The following is a 27,093-nucleotide window of genomic DNA, read 5'->3' as shown; positions in this document are numbered from 1 at the left end:
GACCTCTCATAGCCCCCCCTTCTGATAGTCCGGCATATCTGATAATCCGGCACCCCCTGGGTCCTAAAGGTGCCGGATTATCGGAAGTTTACTGTAAATGCAAATGCCGTGGGGGATATTTAAATCCCCCGCGGATTTGCAATTCCTACTGGTCTCATTAGCATCCCTTTCTGGAAAAGGGATGCTAATATGTAGACACAGCCCAGTAGTAAGAGTGACAGGGCTCTCTCCTCCCCCCACCCCTTCGGTTTTTGGTACAAATTTACCAAAAGCTGTGTCTGCATCTATACGATTCTGTTAGGGGATAATTCTTAAATGAATATTTTAAAACACTTTAAAACAAGTTCATATAACGTGACTTTGTACAAAGTGCAAACGGGGCGTTATGTGATGTCACTTTTTAAATATTAAGATGAGAGAGTATATTCTTAGTGATGTCCAACAATATTTTTGGTACAGGCAGTCCCCGGGTTACGTACAAGATAGGGACTGTAGGTTTGTTCTTAAGTTGAATCTGTATGTAAGTCGGAACTGGCGTCCAGATTCAGCCACTGCTGAAATGGATCAGTTTCAACAGCGGCTGAATCTGGATGCCAGTTCTGACTTACATACAGATTCAACTTAAGAACCCCAGGCGTCCCCAAGTCAGCCGCTGCTGAAACTGATCAGCGGCTGATTCCAGGAAGCCGGGGGCAGAGCAACTCTGCCTCTGGCTTACTGTAGTCAGCCGCTGGTCAGTTTCAGCAGCGGCTGACTTGGGGATGCCTGGGGCAGAGCAGCTGGGGTGCTGCCGGGTTGGTCCAGTAGTGCTGAGGAGCGGCGCTGTGGGAACAACCCAGCAGCGCCCCAGCTGCTCTACCCCAGGCGTCGTGGGCAGAAAAGCCTGGTCTGCTGGGGGGGAGGGGGCACTAGCTGCGGCCCCCCCCCCCCATCAGACCAGGGAGACGGGGAGCAGCTTTTCTCGCCCCGGAGAATGCAGGCGGCGGGACCGTGGCTCATCTGGGTGTCCCGCTGCTCCCGTCCTCCGGGGCGAGCAAAGCCCCGTTCGTAACTGCGGATACGACGTAAGTAGGATCCGCGTAACTTGGGGACTGCCTGTACTTCATTAACAGGGTGAAATATATCAGACAGGTTAATAGATTTCTTAGCAGTCCATTCTTGTTGCATAGATAAGATCTAAAGGCAATGCCTTTTAAAGAGCTGCTTGACTTTGCCAGAGTGATATTCATGCAGCACAAAAGGTGATGATTTGAAATCAGTGTGCTAAACAGATTAAACATCTTTTCTATGCATTCGGATTTTTGTGAATATGATGGGGAGAACACCATTCCAAGAAACGCATTTCATTAGAGATATGTCTCTTTAGGATTGTCAGTTTATTTCTTTAATGTTACTTAGACATTTATACTTATGTGTTTGAGATTCTCTAATTCATGAATAGGAATTTATAGCTGTTCTGAAGTATAATACTGAAAATAACTAAGTTACACGACTTCAAAAATGTTCAAAAATAAAAAAGATCAGTAGGAGGGCAATAAACCATGTTCACTTGATTGTGCTGCAATACATTAATTATATAGTGGATCTATTGATTCTATATGGTTCTGTTGTGCTTTTTGATACTTAAAATCAAAAAAACACCTTCTCGTAATATAGTAAGTAGGATTCATGAATCCAACGGAATGACTGCATTTTTAATTCCCTCATGTTAAATAACTTTATGGTAGCTGCTCTTTTTTAAATTACATGTTTTATTTTATCTCATTTGGTCAACAGGGGAGTTACTAATCTTGACGGCATGGATCATTCTGTGCTCAGAGGGGAGATGTCTGCAGTTCTTCATGACAGGTATGTTTTATATAAGGAGCTGAAATCAGGCCGGGCCTTCAGTGCTTATGGTTAGGGTGGCTGTGATTTTTCTTAACCTTGAAAACATATTCCATTTTTCTTTCTGGAGAACTTGAAGGAATCAGAAAAACAGAACAAAAAAGTTGCTCCCCCAAAAGCACATGTTTTGAGAAATAAAACCCCAAGACGTAATATGCGCCTCATTGCATCTGTTTTTGTACCTCAGACAGAGAGCCTGGGATTTTCCAAAATGAAAAGCTTTCAGTTCTATAAGGAGAAAAGCAAGGAATCTGTTTGTTCTCTCTCCAGCCTATCTAGTTAAGTCTTCTGATCTTTTGCTCTTTATCATGAACACAGTCAGAATATGCTGAAGACACCTGTTTGCTGGGATGGCTGAGAGAATTCCGGAGGTTTTTCAAACAAAATTCTGAATTCAACTGCCCTTCTTGGTTTTTTTAAACTTCAACTTTTTATAATTGTAGCAGTTCATGATGGCTCAGTCTTTCTAGAGAAACACAGATTCAGGTTAGAAATCTAGATACTTTTCTCTACATACTAGAAGAGAAGAAATTCGTTGTTGTAGCAGCTGCATTTCAAGCTTTTCTTTCTGTTTTTAACTTGGTTGTAAAGTCTGTATTTGGGATCAATCACATTTTATATCGTTGTAATGGTTCTAGAGTCCCTTATATAAAATTATACAAATGTGGGGAAGGGACTTCAAGAGGTCATCAAGACCATTCTCTGAGGGAGAACCTTGTAAATCTAGACCATTCCCGAAAGGTGTTGGTCCTACCTATTCTTATACCTTCAATGATGGGGATTCTACATATTCCTTTGGAGGCCTGTTCCAGAACTTATCCTTGGGATACATTTTTCCTAATATTTAACTTAAATCTCCTCCTTTGCTGCAGATTAAGCCCATTGCTCCTTGTTCTACCTTCAATAGACAGAGGGAACAATTTTGCCATCCTCTTTATAATCGCTCTTTGCAAATTAAGACCTATCAGATTGTACTGTCGTCGTCTTTTCTCAAGATTAAACAGACCATGTTTTTTTTAGAACTTTTCCTTAAAACTATAGGGTCAGATTTTCTAAACCTTTCATCGTTTTTGCTGCTGTCCTTGGAACTCTTTTCAGTTTGTCCACATCTTTTCTAAAAGGTGGCACCTGAAATTGGACATTGTACTCCAGCTAGAGGCCTCACTAGTGCCGGAAAGAACAGGACAGCTACTTCCAATGTCTTACATTTGATGCGTCTGTTAATACAACACAAAATATTAGCGCTTTTTTATAATTGTATCATATTGTTGATTCATAGTCAATTTGTGATTCATTTTAACACCCAGATTGTTTTCAACAGTACTGCTGCCTACTCAGTTGTTCCCCATTTTGTAGTTGTGAATTTGACCTTTCCTTGCTAAGTGAAGTACTTTGTGCTCGTCTTTATAGAATTTCATCTTGATGATTTTTAGACGAATTCTCCAGTTTACTAGGGTCATTTGAATACTAATTCTGTCTTCCAAAATATTTGCAACACTGCCCAGCTGCTTGGGGTCATTCACAGATTTTTATAAAAATACTCTCTGCTCCAGTATCTAAATCTCTAATGAAAATATTGAATGCTAATGAACCAAGGACAGATGCCTGCGGATTGTAGTAGATATAGCCTTCCAGTTAGATAGCCAGCTATTGATAACTACGCTTTGGGTATAGACTTTTAACCTGTCATGCACACCCACTTTATAGTAATTTCATCTAGACCACTTTTGCGTCACTTGCAGGATTGTGTATTTAAAAAAAATAAACCCAACGACTTTACTAAATCAAAGATATCTCATGTCTGTGCCACCTCTTTCCCCTCCCCTCCCATATCTATTAGGCCAGTAACCCTTTCAGAGAAGGATGTTAGGTTAGTTTGGCATAATTTGTTGTTGGCTATTCCTTTATAACCCTGTTATCCTCCTTATGCTTACAAATTGGTAACTTTCTCCAGTATCTGTCCACATATCTCTTCACTTTTGGCTGGCTGACTGTGTAGTTCTTCCGGTTCTCTTTGTTCTCCTTTTTAAAGATAGGTACAATATTTGACCTTCTCCAGTCCTCTGAAACCTCCTCCAACCTCCATGAGTTCTTGAAGATAACTGCCAACAGTTGTAATATTATTTCAGCTAGCTCTTCAAAACTCAGTATGCACTTTTCAGACCTCCATATTGATTACAAATATCAATCTACTTATAGTAGTTGGATGCTGTGTAGAGAAATCTTCCACTGAGTGTTAAGAAGCTAGGATATGACTATACATTTTATTTTTTGCTGTGAAGCTCCTGGTGGCTGAAGAAGAAATTTCAAATCTAAGTTTTACTAATTTATGAGCTCATTATGAATACGGTGCCCAATTCTCATACCTCAGTGAGTTAGTAGGGTATAAAACATACATATAAGAGAGGTCATGAACAGAAACTGATTGTAATAGTGGCTTCATCCCATTTCAGTATCACTTTGAAATAATCAAGTAGATGTTAGTGACACTTAGTCTTGCTTTGTTTTGTCACTTAATCCTAATATTTGTACTCTGGACAAATCAGACTAATTCAGGAAGCACAGGTGTGTGCGCTAGAGGGTTATTTAACTGAGTGGACGTACCAATCTTTTGACTACAATTTTAGTCTTTTTTTGTCTCAACTCATTTTCTTTTCTCTAAAACTGAAACTCATTATGATGTTTTCAGCTACTGACTATATTTAGAATTGCATTATCCTTCACATTATAATGCTTCATTTACTTAGATTACTTACAGTTCAATATGCTATGTTCTTAATTTCCTACAGGGCAGCCTGAGAGGAGATTTTTTTTTTTTAGTTGTTTCTAGTTCCGTTTGATGTATATTGGCATACCTCCCTCTCAGGGGTTCAAACTGGTGGGTCCTGTCTGAAGCCAGTGCCAAAGGGAGACCCACGTATCTCTGGTTTGAAGTTTTGGGGGGAAGTTACTCAGGTTGAGAAGTGTAAAATTTGCAAAGGCTTCTGCCCAGGGAGAGACTTAGGCTGAAATTGCTCTTCATGGAGTCAGCCTTCGATTCCCAGCTGGCCTCAGTAACAGACTATGGCACAGAGATTTGGTCTCTAGAGACCCTTGTCACCGCCACTGCCTGTCACTGACGACTTTCTCGGGTGCGAGTTCCTGCACAGCTCTCATTTGCGGTTACTACACAAGATGATAACCTCCAGAGGTTGCTCTGCCACTAAACCAATGAATAAAGGAGGGACTAGCAGGGTATGCCCCGCACTGGGACACCCTGCTCTGATTTAACCTGCACCATCAGTTCCCGCCTCACTGGGAGGTCAGTCGAGTCTGGTTCTTGTAGAATCTACGGTACAGGAGCGTCATGTGGAAGAGTTGGACCTCTCCTCCACTTGGGACACCTTTGAGACAGCTAGGCACCTTAAAGTGATGACACAGTTCCCTGCAATAACCCCAGTGTTGCAAAGAAGCCCCACGCTATCCAGGGGCAAGCCAGGTATGTTGTGGCACCATTCACCCTCACGCCACACTGCTCCCCACCATCACCAAGGTCTGAATCTTTGGCGGACTCGTGAGTGAAGTTGTATGTGTCGAAGCGGAGCTGGCACTGCTTGACAGGATTAAGGACAACCATTGCCTGTGATGCCTTGGCCACTGGAGTGACAAGCCACCAAGCCCAAGGGCTGTGGTCCAAGTTGTCATCAGTGGTGTTGGAGGCATGACCCTCTCCATCGTCACCGGTAGCCCAGGAACTTCCACAAGGCTGCAAGATGGGCCATGCTTCAGTATAGAGGTTGCAGTGGGGACTGGCATAGATCCAGAAACTAGCACCTTCTCATAGCTTGGACTATTGACCAATGTTCCCCCTAACCTTTTTCTTCTATATGAAATTTTCCCCCCATCCAAGTATGGAGTAAATTTTTGTGCACTGAGACATGTGCCTATGTCCACCCCCAGTAGAAACAAAACCGAGCTGTGGGCGCTGGGCTGATCAGTGGGCAGCATTGGAATCTCTGAATGGCCACATGAGTATACCACTGCTGTTGATCTAGTCTAGGTTGCCAAGTGCAGGCATATTGGCACATGGGCATCTCCGTGAGCCAGAGGGGAAAAAAGGACCTGGTGCCCCATGGGTATCCTTCTCGTCTCCTGGTGAGGCAGTGGTGGACAGATCTACCACACTGTTGGCCATGAGTAACAGATGCCACCAAGAATTGTTCGGAAGGGTGGCTTGGAATTTGGGCATGCAGGCAAAGGAAGTATTGGAGGAGACTGACCCCACAGTTGACATTCTGGTGTCTGATGATCCTTCAAGGATGGCTTTGCCCCTCATTGAGACCATTCAGAACACTATCAAAGCATTGTACCGAGGTGGTGGAGAGGAATACTTTGTGCCTTCAAAAGGCTATGGGTACTTTTTCCCACACTCTCAGCTGGGCATATTGGTTGTGCTGGCTGCCAGCGAGAAGGAAAAGCAAGGGCAACTAGACAGACTCCAAAGTCCCAAGAGGCAAAGAAGCTGGATCTCCTTGGCAGGAAGGTATGTTCTACCGGGGTTTTGCTAACCAGCCGTTAGAGCTTTAATTCCTGGATCTTGCATTCCGAAGGCAAGGAGTTGCTTCTGGCTGACGCTCAATCGGAGCTTGCTGCTATTTCGGAAGAAAAGATCTTCCCTCGGTTGTGCTGATTCAGCATCCTGGGCTGCGTCAACAGCCAGAGCTATGAGAAGGAGCTCGTGGCCTCAGGTTTCAAGACTTCCCCATGAAGTGCAGCAGACAATGCAGGCTTTCAACCCCTCAGGACTTTCCCAAGAGCAAAAAGACTCTGTGCCACAGTCTCAAAGACTTACATGCAATATTGAAGTTTTTGGGGCTTCATACACCAGCCCCTAAGAGGAAGCACTTAAATCAGCAGACACCTCTTGCTTCTACTCTGCTTCTCCTAGACAGGACTATCGGAGGAAGCGGGGCAGGAATAAGTGGAGGCCTTGTCACTTCTTCTCCAGTCATGGTTGTGTTCAGGGAGGTAGCTCTCAGACCCCAGACTTAATTTTTGAAGGTGTGTCTGTGGGGAACACACCATTCCAGGTTCCAGATCTGCCACTCTTCCCCATACTCCCTCGTAAATGGTCAGTCCCCTTTACTATCTTGCCTGGGAACTGATCACCTCAGACCAATGCACCTTCAGCAAGGTAGACTTGAGATATTGTCTCCAGCTCTGTTCCCTCCTGCCTTCCCTGGCCCTCTTCAGGGTCTCTTTACACCTCCTGCATGACAAGTTGCTCGTAAGAACACTCCTGTACTTCGGGGTCTATGAGGTCCCTCTAGAGTTCAGGGGCAGAGGATTCTATTACTTGTATGTCTTAATCTTCAAAGGCCAAGGGTGGGCTCAGGCCAATTCTAGACTTGCAAACCTCAATGGATTCATGAAGAAGTTGAAGTTCTGCGTGATCTCCCTGGCTTCGGGTTCAGAAAGGGGATAACAGAATAACTATTGCATCACACTTGACTTGAAGGACTCATGCTTTCACATATCCATAGTCCTGTCCCACAGGTGGTTCTTCCACTTTGTGGTCAACACAACCGATTATTAGTTTACGGTTCTCCTCTTCAGCTGTTTGGTGGCTCCTTGCGTGTTGATCAAGAACATGTTGGTTGTAGCTGCCTTCCTGCAGAAGTGGCAGGTGCAAGTATTCCCATATCTAGACAACAGGCTAATCAAGGGTCATGCCAGGGCCTAAGTGGTGAACCACATGAGCCTGGCTTGGTTGACACTTGACAGGCTCAGCCTGATGTGGAATGTGGCAGAATCAACCCTAGCCCCTACTCAGAGGAGAGAGTTCATTTGAGCTAGACCATGGTCAAGCCAGAGCATTCCTTCCAGAAACATGTTTTCTCATCAAGGGTGTTGGCATAGAGGTACTACGACCATTCCCCACTACTCTGGTACAAAACTGCCAGAAGCAGATTGGTCATATGGCTGCGTTTATATGTGTAGGCAGAACACCAGGCTACGGTTCCAACTCTTTCAATCCTTGGTGTATGGGCTGAACTGAGGCAACCTAGACAAGTTAGTCACCTACTCTTCCAGTTATTGAGTCGCTTCTGTGGTGGCTTGACCCACAAGTGGGGTGTGCGGCAGTACCCTTCCCCAGGCCTGCCCTTGCTGTGTCTAGTAATAGATGCATTGGTAGCGTGATTGGGGGGGGGGGGGGGGAAGGAGGGGAGCACTCCTAAGAAGACTCAGGACTTGGTTTTTTGTTCCGGGCAGAACTTCCACTGCACATCAGCATCTGGGAGGTACATGTGACTTGCTGTGCTTGCCAGACACTTTAAAACCCATATGGAGAACAGATGTGTATTGGTATTCATGGATCATACAACAGCAATGTTCCACCAACAAGGTAGGGCTCGCCCCCTCTCTTCTGCTAGGATGCCCTAATGCTGGGGGACTTCTGCGTTGTGCACTTGCTGCACGTGGAAGCATTATACCTGCCCAGGCGCTCAGAATGAACTGGCAATCTTTTCCGCAGGGCCTTTCACCGCCATAAGGGGTTCCTCTGCCCAGATGTCTTCCAAAGGAGGGGGTTTCCCAGATAGAGCTGTTTGCAACATGGTGTAACAGGAAGTGTCGGCAGTTCTGTTTCTTTGTGAACCATATCCCGGGCTTGCTCGCAGATGCCTTTCTCCTCTTTTGGAAGGGACACCGGCTGTGTACACTCCCACTTTTTCTGCTCAGGCCCAATGTCCTGCTGAAAGTCAGAAGAGAGGGAGCATCCGTGATCTTGATAGTACCAGGATGACCACATCGACAGTGGCTCACCACCCTTCTAGACCTGTTGGTGGGCATGCCTGTAACGCTGCCCTTGGTCCCAGTTTTGATCACGCAGGACCATGACTGTCTCCAGCACCCCAGTCTGGAGTCACAGCATGGACACTCTGTGGCTAAACCCTTTGGTTCTGAGACCGGGTTTCCTGGAATCAGCCGCTGATCAGTTTCAGCAGCAGCTGAATCTGGATGCCAGTTCCGACTTACATACAGATTCAGCTTAAGAACAAACCTACAGTCCCTATCTTGTACGTAACCCAGGGACTGCCTGTATTTGGAAAGATCCTTCTGTTTGTGGGACCACACTGTTCTGGTCAGTATTGCTCTTGCTTACATAGACCCGCAACTTCCATTTAAAAAAAAAAAATCATTCTGCATGTAATTGAACTTGAAAATTGCTCTGACTGCTTCGACTCACCAATGACGATGTAGTCTAATCACATGCAGCTTTTCTGCAGATTTTCCTTTTGTTCTCCTATCCCAGCTGTTTTGTCGAACATACGCAAATAGTATCTGTGTACTTACCAGCTATAACAGCATAAAATCACTCAGCCCATATCTCCCCACACTTAATTTGTTAAATAATCAATTTCTCTTAAACCTTACTTTTTAATATAGTCTGGGTTAGTTTGTGCAAAATTTAAGTTCAGAAAAATACGGCACTCTTAGTCTTTGAGCCAGCCTAAAAGTTGCTTCCTATGATGCCAAAAAGGAATAGTTCTAATGTGCAGCTTCATCTACAGCTGTTATCCTCATTTTGAGGTGCAGTAAGAATGCCATTTTAGCCAGCAGTTGATTATCTAAATGAGCACTTCTGAAATGCATATGGTATCTCTTTGATACAGTGTGAAAATGAACATGCTAGCCTTACATCTTCCTGTCATCTATTTGAAAATACCATCTGTTGATAAGTAAGCATTTATTCTTAGGTTTATTATGCTCAAAAAGTAGTCTTTCAGAGCTAGCTTTTCACCATGACTTAGTTTGACATGAAGTTGAGAATGGAATGGCTAAATGCATGCTGATCCATGTGGAATACTCTCTTTTGTAAATGGATCTGTTGCATGTTCCTCCCATTCCTGGCTAGAATCCAGTGAACTAACCTTCAAAAGCAAGATAATTTTCTGTGTGGTGGTGTTTAAGCTATAGACTTCCTCTAAAAGCTAACAAGGGATTTCCATTTAAAAACATGTACTTGCACCATATGGAATACATTGAGGAATATTTTTCTTCCTGTATGCCTGTGTTTTAAGAACAACCTATTGAATCCATTGTTTTTAGACACTTGGGAGATGTCTAGGATTCTAGTTCACTTGAATGCATATTAAGGAACACTTCATGATTAAAAGATAACTGTTCAGAGTGCAGAGACTGTAGAATCTAAAACCTATGAATCAGTGCTGAATATCTAGGACAGTATTTCTAAAGTAAGAAATTTACTTTCACTGTGCAAATGGACTACTAGGCTTGGCCATATGGTGTCTGTCAGATTAACTGTGATTTGTGAGCAAGCTACAGTGCAAACTATAGAGGAAAGGTTTTGCCTAGTTTTGTATTTGTAGTTAGTAGTGTAGGTATCTGAACTCTTCACAAGAATGTCTTATCTGGTACAGAGGAAATTCAAGCAACTCCTAAGTTATTGTTGTATTTGAGACTTGTTCTTTTTTCATAAATGTGTGTGAGGGAGTAGTTTAGGCCCAGACAGCCACTGCTAAAGACCTTGAGAACCCGCCTGCACCCCACCCCAGAAAAAAGGCAGTAGAGAGGTCCTCCAAGCAGGCTAGAGTGGCTTCAGGGAAAGCAGCCAGTCAGGAGCCAGGAAGGCCGTATAAAAGGAGTTGCAGAACAGAGCAGCTGTTGGTAGCAGTGTAGAACACAAGGAGTGAAGACTGGGTGGCTGGCTGGAAGGGTAGGAGTGCCATGGACAACACAATGGGAAGAGCTCGTAGCTAATGAGACCAAGCCCTGAGGTAAGGGCAAAGATGGCATAGAGCTACAGCAAAGTGATCTAGGGAGTTAGAGTATCAGTGGGATGGACATAGCAGACAGCTCCTATCTACAGGATCTCTGAGCTGGGACATCGAGTAAAGGGTGGGACTGGATCCCCGATCCCCCTTCCTCTCCCCCCTCTGTTAGCCACTGGGGGGGGGGGGGGAAGTGGCCTGTATCTTTAGGCATTGGTGGGGGAGGGAGAGAATTTGACTTAATTAAATTGAAATGAAATAAATAGCGCGTTTAAAACAAACCAAAGGAAGTTTTTCTTCACTCAGCACACACTCAACCTGTGTGTGGATGTTGGGGAAGACCAAGACTTTAACAGGGTATTAAAAAAAAGATAAATTCATGGAGGTTAGGTCCATCAATGGCTATTAGCTAGGAATGGTATTCTTAGTCTGTCAGAGGCTGGAAATGGGCAACAGGGAAGGGATCACTTGATTCCCTGTTCTGATCATTCCCTCTGGGGCATTTGGCATTGTTCAGGGTTGGAAGACAGGATACTGGGTTACATGGACCTTTGGTCTGACCCAGTCTGGCCGTTCTTATGACTATAGTATCCCAGCTAAAGGGCTGGAACCAGAGGAGCCCTGAAAGAGCAAAATTCTTGCCTAGAGGAAGTAAGGTCTGGGGTCCCGGCTCCATTTCAGAGTGGGAACAAACTGAGACATTACAGAGGGTGCAGAGAGGCCCTGTTGTACTGGTACCTCAGAAGGGGTGGTTTTATTTTGGTGCACATACGGAGAGAGACTCGGTCAACGGGCTGAGTCACCAGAGAGCCTCCAGGAAAAGAGTGAGTGCAGACATGCACACTTGGCCAACGGGTCTTCGTGAGAGGTGAGCGCAACCCCCCAGAAGACCAGTTTAAGGGCAGCCGTGGGGAGGAAACAGTCACCTTCATTCCCTAGAGAACATCAATCCTGTAAATAGATTGACTGTAAGATACAGTGGATTCTCATAGGTCTGGAGTTCTGACTTGAATTGAAGCATGTATTGTGGCTTTATGAGTAACAGTGCTCTGCATTTAGAGATCTAACTTCTTTTGACTGTGTAACGTTGATACCAAAGCCCGTCTTCAGGCGGTGTTACACTATAACTTCCTTAGGTTCTGTCTCGTGTGCATTTTTATTTCTGGCCTGGCCAGACCACTCCTCAATGGACATGCTGTCAGTCGCACTTGAAAAGAAACAGTTTAGCTTCCATCTCCATCACGTTGACCACCCTTTCGGCACTCCATGGGCCGACTATTTCATTGCCCTGAGGTCTGTTAGCAGAAGATCTGGGGAAAAAAATTCGAGATGAATGCATCAAATCTCAGATGCCCTCCTTGCATCTCCTGTATTATGTTTTGTCTCACATAGCCTAGATGTAATATGGAAACAGGCTGACAAGTACCTCTTTGTGTCACATGGCAGAAGACCACCCCTGTTTAGTTTGTGACCACGTTAAATGTGCCTAGAAGGACAGGAATGTGAATGGATTGACGTAGACAACACGAGAAGTGAAGTGGGGAGTTGTTGGGTGGTTTTATAAAGCTTCACTTCTCTGGCTGTCCTGTCATACTGTGGTTCCTGGTTGGGTTTCTCTTTGCTCTTGCCGCTCCATTACACCTGTGCCTTCGTCTCTCTCATCGGACAGGACCAGCGTGACTGCCCAGCGATGAAGTTCCCAGTCCTGTTGCAAGGCATTAATAAAAGCTGGGCCCAGCTAGGAGAGTGGGGTAGATTGCTCTGATTTCACTTGCTGGATTTGCCTTGGCACAGCCTTGCTGGTCTGTGTTACAGTAAACTGAAAAATCCCATTGACGCAAACATGTTAGCGGTGAGTTCCCAAGTGTGGACTAGTCAGTTCTCGCGTCCGTTACGTGAACAGGCCATCACCTGCATTGTTTTAACTAGAAGCTAGTCTAGCTGTGTACCTACTATCGATGGCTTAAGGTTAATAATATTCTGCATTTAGGTCTAAGACGTATCTGGCCCCTGAGGCTCGGGTCTGCACCCAGCATTGGGGAGCCTGTGCTGGTCCACCAGCCCCTATGCCACCGCTTGCAGGGCTAGAGCATACAAAATCTACTAGCCTGGGTCCCACTAGGTTCTGGTGCATGAGAGGAATGTGGGGAGTACCTTTCTCCTTCTCAGTCGGGGGACCCCCAACCCAAAAGAGGTTCCTTACCTCTCGCCTTGGAGACCTTAGAATACGATGGGCTGGAGAACTTCATGTAGGGGAGTTTGAGTTGCTCTGTTAGTGCCGTTAAAAGAAACGAATATCTAAGCGTAAATGGAAACAAACAAAACCAATGACACAAACCCCGGAACGCTCTTCCAAGAAACTGGGTAGACACATTCAGATTTCAAATTACACATTCCCTTTAAAACCTGCTCCTGTCCCTTGAAGTTTAAGCTGTTTGGGTTCTGTGTTTTTCCTACATTAGATTATATCGGTACAATCTAAAAAGACTATCCAATATGTTTATGGTGGTGGTATAGTCTGACAGTGAAAAGACAAATTAGAGTAGCTAACTTCCAGGTGTTTTTAGACCCTGGTTACTTTTCATTAATGTATCTGATCTGGTGATTGTGAACAATGCATTAATTACTTGAGAGAAGTGGTAATTATTTTAGAAGTTTGTTTTGGCTCACCTTCGAGTGAGGCTTGGAATAATTTTTTCCTCAGTGAATTTGATTGTTCTGTTTGAATCAATTACTGGCACTGTTCATAAATGCAAACAGCTCATTTTAGGACCCTATGAATTTTATCAATGCTTTTTGCTAGCAGTTGTTTTCTATGCAGAATGGTCTTGATGATCTAACTAAATTTGAAATATAAATGTAACTTTCTCTCCCTGTCTCCTGAGCTTTGCCACTACTCATTATATTCTTCTTAGTCCCTCTTGTTTCATGGTTCACTAAACAAACCCACATACTGAATGTGGAAATGCTGATGTGATAGTTCTTTTTCTAATAATGTTTATATATTTAAACCAGTGTTGTCCTTCATTTTATTTTATTTTGTCTAGTTTAGGAATTTATTTTGTCACTCATCTTTCAGTCAGATTTCTGAGACCATATTTACTTGATTAAGGATTATACTCTTAGTTATAAAATAGCTTTAATTTATGGGTGTCTTGTCCATATTCTGTTCCCCAGTGCTCTGTATAGGGTTATGTATCTCCTCCTTAACTATTACAGGACATAAATGTATCTCAGACTGGTGATTGAATGTTGATGACTAAGTAACTTCACAGCCTCTTGCCCTGGAATGCAAAGTTGACTGTTGCTTTATTGTCAAGTGCTGTTCTTCACTGAAAAGCTGCCGTTGCATTATATATTTCTTGTTTTTGATATTGGCTATCAGTTTACAGGCAACAATTTAAAAAAAAAAGTAAGCTGCTCTCCGTGCAAACTCAGCATGAAATCTCTTAACAGTTCATCTGGAGTCTTTTTTTTTTTTTTTTTTTTTTTTTTTTTTACACTGTATGAGTAGCAAAAGTTTGGCAGGTCTAATTCTATCCTCAGTTACACCAGTGCAGCTGCACAGGTTCCAGTGGGAGTAGCACAGGTACATCTGGCTCTGTAACAACAAAGCTCATGCCCAAAAAATAGAATCCTGTTCCTGTCTAGAATTGAGTTGACTCTGGATAAAAGCAGTAGAAGCTTATTTTAGTTGGCACATAAGAATGAACTCTTACAATGAGCATATCTAGTAAATGTGTTTAAATATTGTTGAAAATGGGCGGTGGTTTGACAATGAATAGACAGAAGCTGCATGCTGCCTACACCTTTGTGCTGTGGACACAGAGCAGGGGTATGTGTGTTGATAATTGTAATATGTGTACATCCAAGTGTCACCCTCTCCCAAAACAGCTGACCAAGATTTAGCACTGGTCTGTTAGTGGTGGTATGTATAATTCAGTCAGCAGCTGACAGCTGGGGGGATGTGTTATACCAGGATAAAAGGTTATTTATGGTAAACAAGATAATACAACTGCTTGTCAGAAATAAACATAACAAGGATTGTATTTAAACAAATAGAACTGGATTCCATGTACCTAGAATGACACTACATAGAAGAATATATAATAAAAAAACAGAGCAATTTATGCACATGCGCACACACACTTACTACTAAGCGAACTTAATTAAAAAATAGCCCGGGAAATAAAGGATAGCTATCTCTGTATGCACTGGCTAGCCTCTGTTGTAGGTTATTTTAGTTCAAAGATCTCCCTTCTCCAAATACTTCAGTTTTTGAGCCTTATGCACCTTGAGTGCATCTTACCAAGAAGTCGCAAGACTCCTGTAATGCTTGCTTGTGCACTGGGCCAGATTCCTGGGATGTGAAGGATCTTAGGAGCTCCTGTTCCAGATCTGTGGGAGTGCAGTAATCAGTGACAGGAGACCACTGGAACATGTCCTGAGGGATGAACAAGAATCGATACTCAGGAACATGCCATCAACCATGGACTGTTGGACCAGCCGGCTCTAAGCTTGTGCACCTCTGTCCTATTCTGCTTCAGTCTCTCCACATATGTTTGTCAGGCCTGTTTCCCCTCTGACTCTTCCTCTGCTCTCTCCCTATTTGAGTTTGCCTGTACTCTGTTTGTGTCTGTCACACTCTGCTCTCTCCCTGTTTGAGTTCGCTTGTACTCTGTGTCCGTCACACTCTGCGGGTCTCCCCTCTGCCCTTCAACCGACCCTCCAACTGTCACTTCCTCCCGCTCTGAGGGCAGGGCAGTCTCCTCTCACTTCCTCGGAGGAAGAAAAGTGACAGAGTGTTTATCAGAATGCACCCTAAAGCATGTCAGGGTAGAATCCTTTGACCATCTTGACATTAGGCAGAAAAGAGTAAATACAAGGTATTTCTAAATGCATTCTGGGGGAGCTTTGGAAGTTTCTTTGCCTACCATTGATGCGTATTCATAGTAATTGTATATTAAATGACCTCTAAATGTTTAGAGGCCAGGAGTGGATTGTTATATTAGCAGTTTACAAAGACTCTGAGGACAGATATTTTTGTTCTATGTTGTTTTCTGCACACAGTATCAAACGTGTGTGTGTGTGCCCGCCCCCGTGCAGACAAGTGTAACTGCTGTGTGCTGTAGCTTGGAATCGTGTGCCTGGCTCAGCTGTGAGATTTCATGGATGTGTTCCTCAGCAGCCAGATCTTGGTCTGAACACCGAATAGCAAGCTGGCCATCCTTTCCTGCTCTCCATGAATGCCATGTGCTGACTGGAAAGGTTCAGGGTTTCAACCTTCAGTCCATTCCAGAATCTAGATTCATAGAGGTGCTACCTCCATCTGAATTTAAGCTGGTCTCTATTGAATCTCAGTGCCTAAGCTCTGAAGCCTGAAATTTAGCATGGCCATCTCTGTCAGCTAGTAGACCCTTTGCTAAACTGCAGAAAAGCAATTATCAAATCATTATGATTGTGTGAAAATACATAGCGGGGCATGCCCCATGCAGTGATTTTTTTTTTTTTTTTTTTTTACAATGGCAATAGATTTGTCACAAGGCTTGATGATTGTAACCCTTTTTCTAAACAGGGTTTACAGCAGAGCATATCTGCTGACTACAGCTTGTTCTGTATGTGGTGCTGTTTTCTCTCTGATATTGAGTGACAATGATCCTATGGTGCCTACCCTGAATTATGAAGACACAGTGGGTGAGGTAATATCTTTTATTGAACCAGCTTCTGTTGGGGAGAGCAGTCAGCTTTCAAGCTTGCAGCGTTCTTCAGATCTGGGCAAGGCACCAAGAATGTCAGTTACATACACTGTGGAACAAGTTGTGTAACTTGTATTTCAAGGGGCCATTTAGGGTGCAGTAGCCTATCTAGTCAGGGGAAAAGGAGGAAAAATCTGGGTGGAGGGGATTATGATTCAGGATTGTTAGATTTGTGACCTGTCTTCAGTCCTAGATATTTAATGTCAAGGAAAGTTATCCATTTAAACTCCCAGACTTGCCTCTTGAATACAAGGTCGTGTGCAAGTTTCCTTTTGAGGATGAGGATGAAGGGGTCCGGTACAGTGGTGATTTTGCCAAGTGTTTGTCAAAGGTGATATAGTTTGTCTTATTTCTCTGTGAGTTCATTGGAGAGCAGAGTGCTTGTTTAGGATTGAAAGCAGATATACCTGTTATCCAGTGCTTTGATGTCCCCACAGGTATACCTTACATTGAGAGGCACGTGTGGAACCCATGGGTTGTGATAGATGTTAAGTATGGGAGTCGGTGGTTCTCCCAGCAGTGGAGATGCGTCTACAGGCTTTGCACCGTTTGTTCAGATGGGGTCTGGTGCTGCTTTGAGTTGGCGTGTCCTGGTAGAAGGTTGCCCTTTCGTATAGTGCGTGGTTTGAGTGTGGTTCACCTATTGGTACAACGTTTGTGTTTCAGCAGTGTGACCCCCCCCCACCCCCCAAGACTGACACAAGTTCCATTAACAATGTGGTGCGCTTTGTGGGTGATAGGGGCTCTCCGATGAGCATAAAGGAGCTACATGCGAGAGACAGTGCTACAGCTGTGCTGCTGAACAGTCTATAGTATTCATACAGCCTGTGTCTCCTGGTCTCCCTTCAGGTAGAAGGCTGTGGTCAAACATGGTGAGCCTGCCTGGGTTCCCCTGTCTCTGTGTGTCTGAAAACATGTGGCAGGTCCCTGGTATGGGTTGACAGGCGATGAGATGGTAGAGGCTTTTCTGAAGTAGTTCAGGGAAAGATTTCATGACACCCTTAAATTCCTGAGTAAAGTGTGTGTGTAAAGGGGGTCCTCTTTGCATTCTTTGTGGTAGGCGGTGTCCATTGGCTTTGTTTACATCATCATAATCCATCGTCAACCGGGATGACTATGTCCCTTGGCTTGTTTGAAATCCAAACACCGAACAGTAATCCATGTGTTCACTACTTCCGCTAAATCAGTGTTTCTCAACCAGTGGTACGAGTACCCTTAGGGATGAGTCTGGGGGTGTACAACAACACAACTGAAATTTGGAGAAAACTGAATTAAGTTTTACAGCGTTTTATTATTTTTGTACTTTTTACACCCAAAAATTCTATCGCCCTCCTTGCTATGATTAAGTTGTTTAAACAAATGTGTTGCAATGGTAGAAAAAAAATTGTCTGAAAACTGTAGGTGGTGGGGGTACTTATAATTTTTTTTTTTTAAAAAGGGGGTACTTTATAAAAGGTTGAGAGAAGCTGCACTAAATCATCTGCTCTACCTTGTATTTAGCTGTAACAGTCTGAGTTGGTTGACCAGCTCTGGAGAAGAGCTCAGTGTCAGCTCTAAAGCTTGTCTCCTGCCAATGTAAGTTGATCCAGTAAAAGATATTACCTCCCCCACCTTATGTCTCTACTCTCCTGGAACTAGCAAGGCAACATCACTCCGCATGCTGTGGGCTATGACATGGGCTGCTATTTGAGTGCTTAGCTGTGCTTTATATTTAAGAACATTACAAAATTAGTTGTTTTGCAATTGCAACTTGATCTTTTTGTCTATAGCACTTCCTGCCTGTTGTGAAAACTTTCCTGCCTTCACTGTATGTGCCAAGTGGCAGTTAGTTATTCCATGAACAAAACCTTGCATTTTCTGGCCTGTATGTGAGCAAATTTCACCCTTAAGATTGCCTACACTTAAACAATTTGTGCTTTTAGTTTATTGGGAAACCCAGCAGATGACCCCATAATAAATGTGATACCAGTGACTGAATGTGCATTTGATGGGGGGGAGGAAGAGAATAAGTTTAATGGAAGGTGTAGAAATCCTCTTTGGGATTAATCAAGTTTATTTTCTAGAAAATCTGAGCATGATGAACTTTATCTCAATGTGCCTGTGTTGCTCCCACCAGCAAAAATGCATGTTTAACGATGGCCAAGCAATTGTTTACTTTAGGCAATAATAGAAGAACTAAATACATTTTAATGTGATCTAGCCATAGTTATCAAATGTAGACTTGACATACAATGATGAACAGAGTGAACATAACCTCTGTGGATAAAAACAATCTGTGTACTTGAGGTCAAAAAGTGATGTGGAGGTGATCTATGGAACACAAAGGGTAAGAAACATTTTAAATTGCAAGCTTAGCTTTCTGCCGGAACTGAGAAAACAATGGGAAAACAGTTGGGATGATATCCTAGCTCAATTTGACTCTTCCACTTATTCGCATCAACTCGCCCACTCCAGATGTTAGACACACAGTGTTTTACAATTCCCCTTAGATGTTGGTATTTCCATAATTTCTAGAATAGTATTTGAGCCTTTTGTAAGGTGCTGTAAGCGTGCTGCATTTACAGTCTACCTGTGTTAATCCTCAAGTTTAACTATGCCAGTTTGGGAGCGTATTCTTCCTAGCAGATGTGCTTCATTCCTCGGGTGGCATGTGACTAGGATTCATCACTCTGTTTGGGCTGCTGGTTGGATCATTAGTTGGCCTGGTTCAGGGTGGGCTGGCATGAGTGCTGAATCATGCCCTGAGGAGCATATGAAGAGCACTTAGCAACTTTTGTCAGGGAACCTCGAAACTTTTTACAAAGATGAGCATTATTGGCACCATTTAGTAAACAGGGAAGTGAAGGAACAGTGGCTAGAGCAATGAGTCAGTTGCAATGCCTGGTGTTGAACCCAGGCGGGACTGGAATGGGCAATACTTAAATCACAATTTTGGTTCTGGGGGGGGCTCACAAATTACTGCATGAAGTTCCTGTGCAGGGATGGGGAGATTATAGTACTGCTACCCTTATTTCTGTGGTGCTGCTGGTGGCTGCACTGCCTTGAGCTGGGCAGCTGCAGAGCAGGATCATCTAACCAGCATCCTAGCTCTGAACGTAGGATCACCAGCAGCAATGCGGAAGTATGGATGGCATGATATGGTATTTCCACCCTTATTTCTGCATTGCTGCCTGCAGAGCTGGGCCCTCAGTCAGCAGCCACCGCTCTCTGGCTGCCAAGCTGCGAAGGCAGCAAATCCAGTAAGGCTGGAATAACCTTGCAACCCACTCTGCAACTCCCCTTTGAGTCAGGGTCCCCATTGATTCCCCCCCCCCCCTCGGAATCTGTACAGAATGTGGTAAAAGTATACTCAAGCCCAGATTTCATGGGTGGAGAAGAGATTTCATGGTCTGTGACCTGAATTTGGTAGGGACTTAGCTATAGGATGTTTTTCCATAGAAACATACTGGTGAGAACTACAGCCAAATGCATCTGGTATGGTACAGGAAAATATATAAACGTCATTGCAATTGTAGTTGGTGAATATGTTCAGAATTACGAAAGACTATTTTGTTGGCACCATTTTCTAATAGCCCCCTGTTTTTAAATGAAATCTGACCTTGTATTGGTGTTTCCTCAGGGATGCGGAGACTTGTGAAATGAGAGGTACGCTGAGAAGGCAGGGGGGAGGTAATATCTTTTGTGATTCGGACTTCTGTCCAATATACTGGTTAGCTCAGTTCACACAGTCACCAGTGGGTGGCATAACAGATTTTTGTAAAGTCTTGCAGGAGCTACAGGACAGAAAATACAGTGGATATTAGCGTTCAAGTGTCTGGCTCAGCTAAGCATTTTGAATGTTTAAAGTTTAATCTAAAGAAAGTCATGCCAGTTTGTCCTTTATCTGTAAAGAGCAATTTATAAAGATACGTAAGTTCTGCTCACTTCTCAAATGTGATTATAACAGGACTCTGATTTACTTTTATAACTGGCATTTCTGTTTGAATGGTAAGATGGAAGGAAGGGCATTCTTAGCACACGCATAAGGATCTGGGAGAGACAGGTTCTTTCCTGGGTTCTCCTACGGAGTTACCTTGAGCAAGTCAGTTAAACTCTTCCTACTTTCCAGTCTGTAAAATGAGATGAAGACTTGCCTACTTTACAGGTGACTTCAGGTGCTTCCAGCTCTTAACATGGCTGTTCAAATTACTGGTAATATGGTAATTTGGAACCACATTTTACGATATAGTATGTTTTTAATTTGACTGACTGAAATTTGCATTTAGCATATTCAAACCATCTGGATTTTTGGATATAATTGAATCCTACATTTTAGGAAGAAGATTGATATAGACAGTGTATAATGAAAAGATTAATACAGGGTGGACCTCCTTAATCTGGCACCCTTGGGACCTGACTGGTCCTAGACCAGGGGATTTCAGCCCCACCACATGCCTGCTCCCCCTCCTCTGCCCCCCTCGCTGCCCAGCTGAGCCGCATGCAGGCTCCTGGGTTCCCCACCACCCTGAAGTGCACTGGGACACTCTGATCCTGGAATATCCATGGTCATGTCAGACCACGGTTGTTGCTGGACCAGAGAATCCTGGATTTTAGAGGCGCAACCTGTACTGAATGAAAAATGAGAGAGAGGGGGACTATATTGTTATAAGGCCAAAATAAGTCAATATTTTCTGAAAAATAGCAGAGTCAGTGGTTATCTCCAGCCTCAAATATTTCTAAATTTTTATAGATGACAGCAGTCAGTATTTTTAAAAATTTAGGAATAATTTATAAATTTAAAAGCTATTGTAGATGACTAGCACTGGTACTACGGTGTGAAAAGCAAATGTATATGTACATTTCTATTAATTGAGATAAATAATCCCTAATGGGCAATAAATCTTTAGGATTGTACTTGTCATCTACTCTTTATGCTATTCATTGAAGATACTTGAGTTTGTAACCTTATGCTTTATGCCTTTGTATTTTCTTGGCAAAATAAGCATAAATTTGGCCGCAAAGCTTTGAAAGATAGAAAATGACTTTGTGAATTCAATAGGTGTTAAGGGTTCACTTACTTTAGACATGTTAGTAGAATTTACGTAGCCTCTGAAATTGCCTACATAGTAAGTGCCAACTGGCTGGTGCTTACATCCGTCTGTTTCAGTTACTGTAAGGTAAAGTTTTCCCTGAAGATAAGCCATTCTTCAAAAACTGATGCAAGCTGGCAAATGTTTTTTGCAGATATGTGACTGTACACATCTAGTTTTGCAACAAAACACAATTGTTATAGTACTGATTAGGGAGGTTAAAATGCATGTAAGTAATGGTGTAGCCACTGAAAATTGGCAAATGGCTCCCCAGAAGCTGGTGTGCTCCAGGAAACTGGCTTAGCTTGCTCCCCGGACATACCGTGAACCTGTGTGTAACTGTGAATGTTAGCTGATAAACCCAAGCTTCTAGAGCAATCATTTTCATGGTTAAACTTTCACATCTCCTGTACTGATTTACGTCTAACTCATCTGGAAAAGTTAGGGTTTTTTAGATTAGATTCAGTGCTCTTTTTCATGCTTATTGGTGCACATTTTCTCGATGCACAAAGATGTTTTATCTCCACTCTAATCTCAGTTCACTCAACTGTGAAATCACTATTGAGATCCATAGCACTGAGTAGAATCCAGAGATATTGAGTATCCAAGTTTTATTTAGGTGTATCACTTTTCATTACACTACAAGTTCCCTAATGCTGTTCCTTAGCAGCAATTCTCTCCTTTGACATCTGACTTTTGTAGAAAAGTTGCCATCTAGTTCTTGTCATTTTTGCTATATAAAGCAAGAGTATAAGTGAATACATCAAAACTGCCATTTTAAATGGACTTTTGGAAATGAGTTGACTAATACATTTTTACCAAAACACGTGTGTGCAATACCAAAGCAGATAGCATTGTTGAATAAGCATTTTCCTTATTGGCTTCAGTTTGATTTAGTAACTTTCCAGAAAATATCACAACTCCTAGCTTTTGTCTTTCGAATCTTAATTTCTTTTTGTCCAGGACTGTGTTTGACATTTGTAATAAATAGTTGCTGTGTGGAACACGAGTACAGGTAGTGATGTCCACCGAGTAGCCATTAACCAATAAGTGATTGGTTATTGGTTAATGTACCGGTTAACCACAACCAGGGCTGGCCTACAACATTTTGGCACCTAAGGTGGGGAGCTCAAATGACACCCATGCCACCTTTTCGCCTGCCTGCCTGTTATGTCTCTTGTGCCCTCCTTCCTCCAGCACAGCACTCCACCACCTCTGTGCATCTAGAGCAGAGAAAATACATATGCATGCCTAGCGGACACAATTTTCTACACTCTGGGTCCTAGTGGGGTCTCCTCCTGCCCCTTCCCCCATCCACCCACACACACACAGTCTGGCATCTGAAGTGGCTGCTGCAGTTTGCCTCATGGTAAGGCCAGCCCTGACCACCTTTTAATAATTTTGCAAGCCATCAGTCTGTTTTGGTTTAGGCGGAGCCCATCCTTCCTTTGTAGGCTTCTTTCCCGAAAGGTTTCCCAGTTCCTAATAAACCTAAAACCATCTTCCTCTTCCTCTGTTCATTGAGATTCTGCAGCTCTGCCTGCCTAACTTGCCCTGAACGTGGAACTAGAAGCATTTTAGAGAATGCTGCTATGGAAGGCCTGGACTTCAGTTTCTTACCTAGCAGTCTAAATTGGTCCTCAAGGAACTTCCTTACTCCTCTTTTTACCATGGCCCCTGACTCCTTGTTTTTGAGAGGCTTATTAAGTTTGCAATTTAAAATAAAACCCAAGTAAGAGATTTAATAAGACAGAACTTGATGGTTTAGCAAAATGCTCCCTCAACTGGAAATACTTATTGGAGAAACATTTACAAAAATTAACTCTAAATTATGCATAGTTGCAAAATACAAGCTGTATTAATACGTTCAGGACACTTTTATTCAAATAATTCTTCCAAATCCTGACTATCTTACAGAATTACAAACATACAGTACTATTATTTTCACCATTTCTGGTGTTTGGTGGGTACATGACTTGAAACATTATTTTACTTGTTTTTAAAAGTTCTCTGACTTGTATTAAATAGATTTTTGCAGTCAAGGTGCTACCTGCATTTGTAAGGATGCCTTTATTTTGTGCGTTAGAAATACACATAATCCACATTACTTACACTGATAATGCTGCAACTTACTAGTTAGTTACTAGACAACCATTGTCTCAGTTCAGTTAGCTGAATATTCTATTTTGCTAGTCTGAAAAACAGAGGTGGAAAATGCCCTAATTTTCTTTTTGGAGGGTGGGTGGGGAGGGGGTTGTTCAGCGTGGAGGGCAATGATTTTTTTTTTTTTCATGCTTCGAAATAATACAGATGCCACAAGATTAAGGGGATCCACTAGATATGTACCTGTAAAGTTGCTTTTTCTATTGTGCATCCTAAATGAACAAGATGGGTCAGATAATATCTTCTCTTAGGTCAACTTCTGTTGGTGAGGGAGACAAGGTCTAATGAAAACACCTCACTCTAATCCTGGGACCGACATGGCTACAACAGAGCAGGCGACCCCTGACTTACGACCTCCCACATTTACAACCATTTTTTTTCATGTGAGCGAGTTCCAACCCCCCCTCCTCCCAATTTATGTCCACAGCTCGCACTTACGACTGCGTACGCCGCAAACTCCATGTATCGTCCCTGAACAGGAAATGCACAAGGGGCTGTTGCTACACTTGAAAGACAGAAGCACTCTTATCAACTAATCAAATACTTGATGCAATTTGCATCGACTATTCGATTAGCCAGATGATCACAATTTTACATCCCTACTTGGGATTGTTCCTCTTGTTTTTGTTTATGGCAGCCACACATCTAAAAGTATTAATCGTCTTTCCAAGTAACTTTTCATACTTATTTCTGTTCACTTCCTGTCTGTGATCTCCAGAAGCACTCTGCTTTAAGATATTGGCTCCTATGTTCAATGCCTTTGAGAGTTTATTTAAAAAAAAAAAAAAAAAAAAAAAAAAACTCTTTTCTGGAAAAGTCAAGATCTTTTCAGCTGTTCAAACTATAATCAAAATAGCTTAGATTAATTCTCAGGAACATCCAGCTCCTTTGCTTTCCTGTGCTTCCCTTACTCCATGCTTAAAATAGATACCCTGCAGGATTTAGTGCCTAACACGGGGCAGAGGCCCTGTTGATATGTTGACATTTTAACAGATGAACTGCCTAGTTCATATGCTCACTTTGTCCATAATATTTTAAATGTGTTTCTGCAAGGTGTTAGCATCATTGCAATGAGAATATGCACAAATCCATTGGCTTCGATAGGGCTGAAGTTGATGCATCCAACCAGTTCTGAACCACAGTTTTAGAAGTGAACTAGCCACACTCAACTGGCCAAATAGCTGCTAGTGGCTAGCATGTTGGACACCATGGCTCTAAAACCTAGGCATAACAGCAGGAGTTAATTTGCCTTCAATAGAATTGAACGATATCAATTTCAGTTGTATAGCCTAAAAAAATCATGTTTACTGCTTGACTGTAATATAAGCAAGTACTGTCAAGATAGTGTGCCAGTTGTTCAATAAACAAAGGTAGGTTCCATTAGATGGATTGTAGGAAGAAAGGAGGGAGGCCTAGGGAGAAAGCTGAGAGTGGGGCAAGGAAACTTTTAGGCTAACATTTTGTAAAGCTTTTAGGGATTCTGAATGAAAGTGTTGTGTGGTCTCTTTCAGTTTCTAGGCTTGTGTCTTGAGACCTAAATGTAAATTGCTCGTTGTGAAGTGAAGATCACATTTGAGTTTCAGGTCTCTGATGGAAATGTCTTTTAAGCATTAATTCTACTTCAGTTTTTCTTTTAAAATAGCTTTTCATGATAGTTCATATCAGCTCAGCATTTTTATAGCTCTGAAACATACAATACCAATTTTTTCAAAGATGGAAGTTGGTTTTCTAAATTTAAAGTGATTTTTTTTTTAGTCATTTTGACTCTAATGTTCTATTGAGTTTCAAAAGGAAAAGGGGGGGGTAAAGTGCACAATATTTTTTAGGACAGAAAAGTTGGGTGGAAAACCCAGGAAAAACAAACCATTCTGAAGTGAAGTTCTCAGAAGTAAATCTTGCATTGATTGATATTAACCTGTTCTCCTTTGATTGTGCTGTGGTCCCTGGCACTTTTTATTACAGATGCATTCATTTCTCCTGCCCCCCCAAGGTATAGCTCTATTCTATAGGCCTTTTATTTTCATGATTGTTATCTAAGACTCTAGATCAGGGCTACTCAACATGCGGCCTGCAGGCTACATGCAGCTCAAAGCCCGTTTGTTTGCAGCCCACGGTGTGGTTTGGGTTTACGCAGGGCTCAACATGCAGCCCGTGGGTAGCATCCTTTGAACATGGCCTCCACTGGGAGCATGCTCCACAATGGCGAGTCCATATAATAGTCTTCTGTTGAGATGCGTTTTAGTAGTTAAACTTCTGCACTGTCATTGCTCATTAAAAGTGTTGTCATATGGGTGGAAATCAGGTAAATATTGCATTTAATTAATATCAGCAGAACTGACTTAGATGGGGCCTGTGTGTTGTGTAGTCTTGCCTTAATCTTTATATTCATGCCTGTCAGCGTGAAAAGCTATTTTCATATATTTGCATACATATTAGCATGTATACGCAACCACACTTAAGTTGTGGCCCTCAGCATCTGCTGTGAGTATCATTGTGGCCCCTGTGGCTTCTAACGTTGAGTAGCCCTGATCTAGATTATAATAGGGATACATCACACACCAAACATAAAATTAGACACTGCTAGTGCTCTGTAGCCAAGAGGCCCAGGAACCGAATCGCAGGGCTTTTGCAGGCCCTGTTCAAAGCGGTTGTGAGTGTTGTTAAGTTTTTTTAAATGGCACACGCTATGCAGTACTCCCCACATTGGGGGTCAGCAGCCTTTCCGAAGTGGCGTGCCAAGATTTAATCCTCCTGCCTTGGGCCGTGCCGCTCTCCCAGGAGGAGGGAACCGGCACTCTTTCCGCTGCGTGCCCTGTGGACCACCTGGATCAATGCAAATGTTTCCACGGACTATCAGTTGCTAATGGAAACTCACTGTTAATTACATCATTACACCCGAGCCATTTTGCTAGTGCTCAAGCTGGGGAGAACAGTTCATCTGTTTAATCATTTAAATTAAAGTGTGTTAACTTTCTCATATGAATGTATCAAACTTCATTTTAAATAAAGTAAAATATTATGTCTAACATACAGGGTTTCAATGTTTTCTTGCTTTATGGCAGGGTGAGGAACATTTTTTGGGTTGGGGGTCACTGACCCATGGTTGGGGACCGCACAAGTGAGAACTAGGGATGTTAAATTGAGATTAATTGGCAAATCGAATAGTTGATGCAATTTGCATTGACTATTCGATTAGTTGAGAAGGGCTCCTCTGCCTTGGAAGTGTAGCAGCAGCTGCTGGGTACACTTCAAAAGTGAAAGTGCTGGGGGGAAGCACACGGTTTGCGGGGGACTCGAGCAGTGCCCACTTGGCCCTGGGCTGCACACGGTGTTTCAAAGAGGCAGACCCCGGGCTCCTCGTGGCACTGCCGCTTTGAAGCACCCCTTTTTGTCCCCCCTCACTGCCCCTTTTTGATAGAAGGGGCGGGGAGGAGAGTGAGTAGT

General features: G+C 43.0%; 1 protein-coding gene across 9 annotated transcripts in view; it reads left to right on the top strand.

Annotated features, from left to right (window-relative positions):
• KLHL13 (kelch like family member 13) overlaps positions 1-27,093 on the top strand; it is a 133,780-nt gene that overhangs the window by 39,168 nt on the left and 67,519 nt on the right. For 5 of the 9 annotated variants that reach the window (XM_075941167.2, XM_075941170.2, XM_075941171.2 and 2 more), the window contains one exon: positions 1,777-1,848. The exons of 3 other annotated variants lie outside the window; for them this stretch is intronic. In XM_075941167.2, the coding sequence (XP_075797282.1) occupies positions 1,777-1,848 (72 nt within the window). Of the gene's footprint in view, positions 1-1,776; positions 1,849-27,093 lie in introns of those variants that run through there. One more of the 9 variants, XM_006135321.5, reaches the window with a different exon arrangement.

Source organism: Pelodiscus sinensis, chromosome 13 (assembly GCF_052426305.1).
Source record: "Pelodiscus sinensis isolate ZL-2025 chromosome 13, ASM5242630v1, whole genome shotgun sequence".
NCBI lineage: Eukaryota > Metazoa > Chordata > Testudines > Trionychidae > Pelodiscus > Pelodiscus sinensis.
This window is presented reverse-complemented; position numbering and strand designations above follow the sequence as displayed.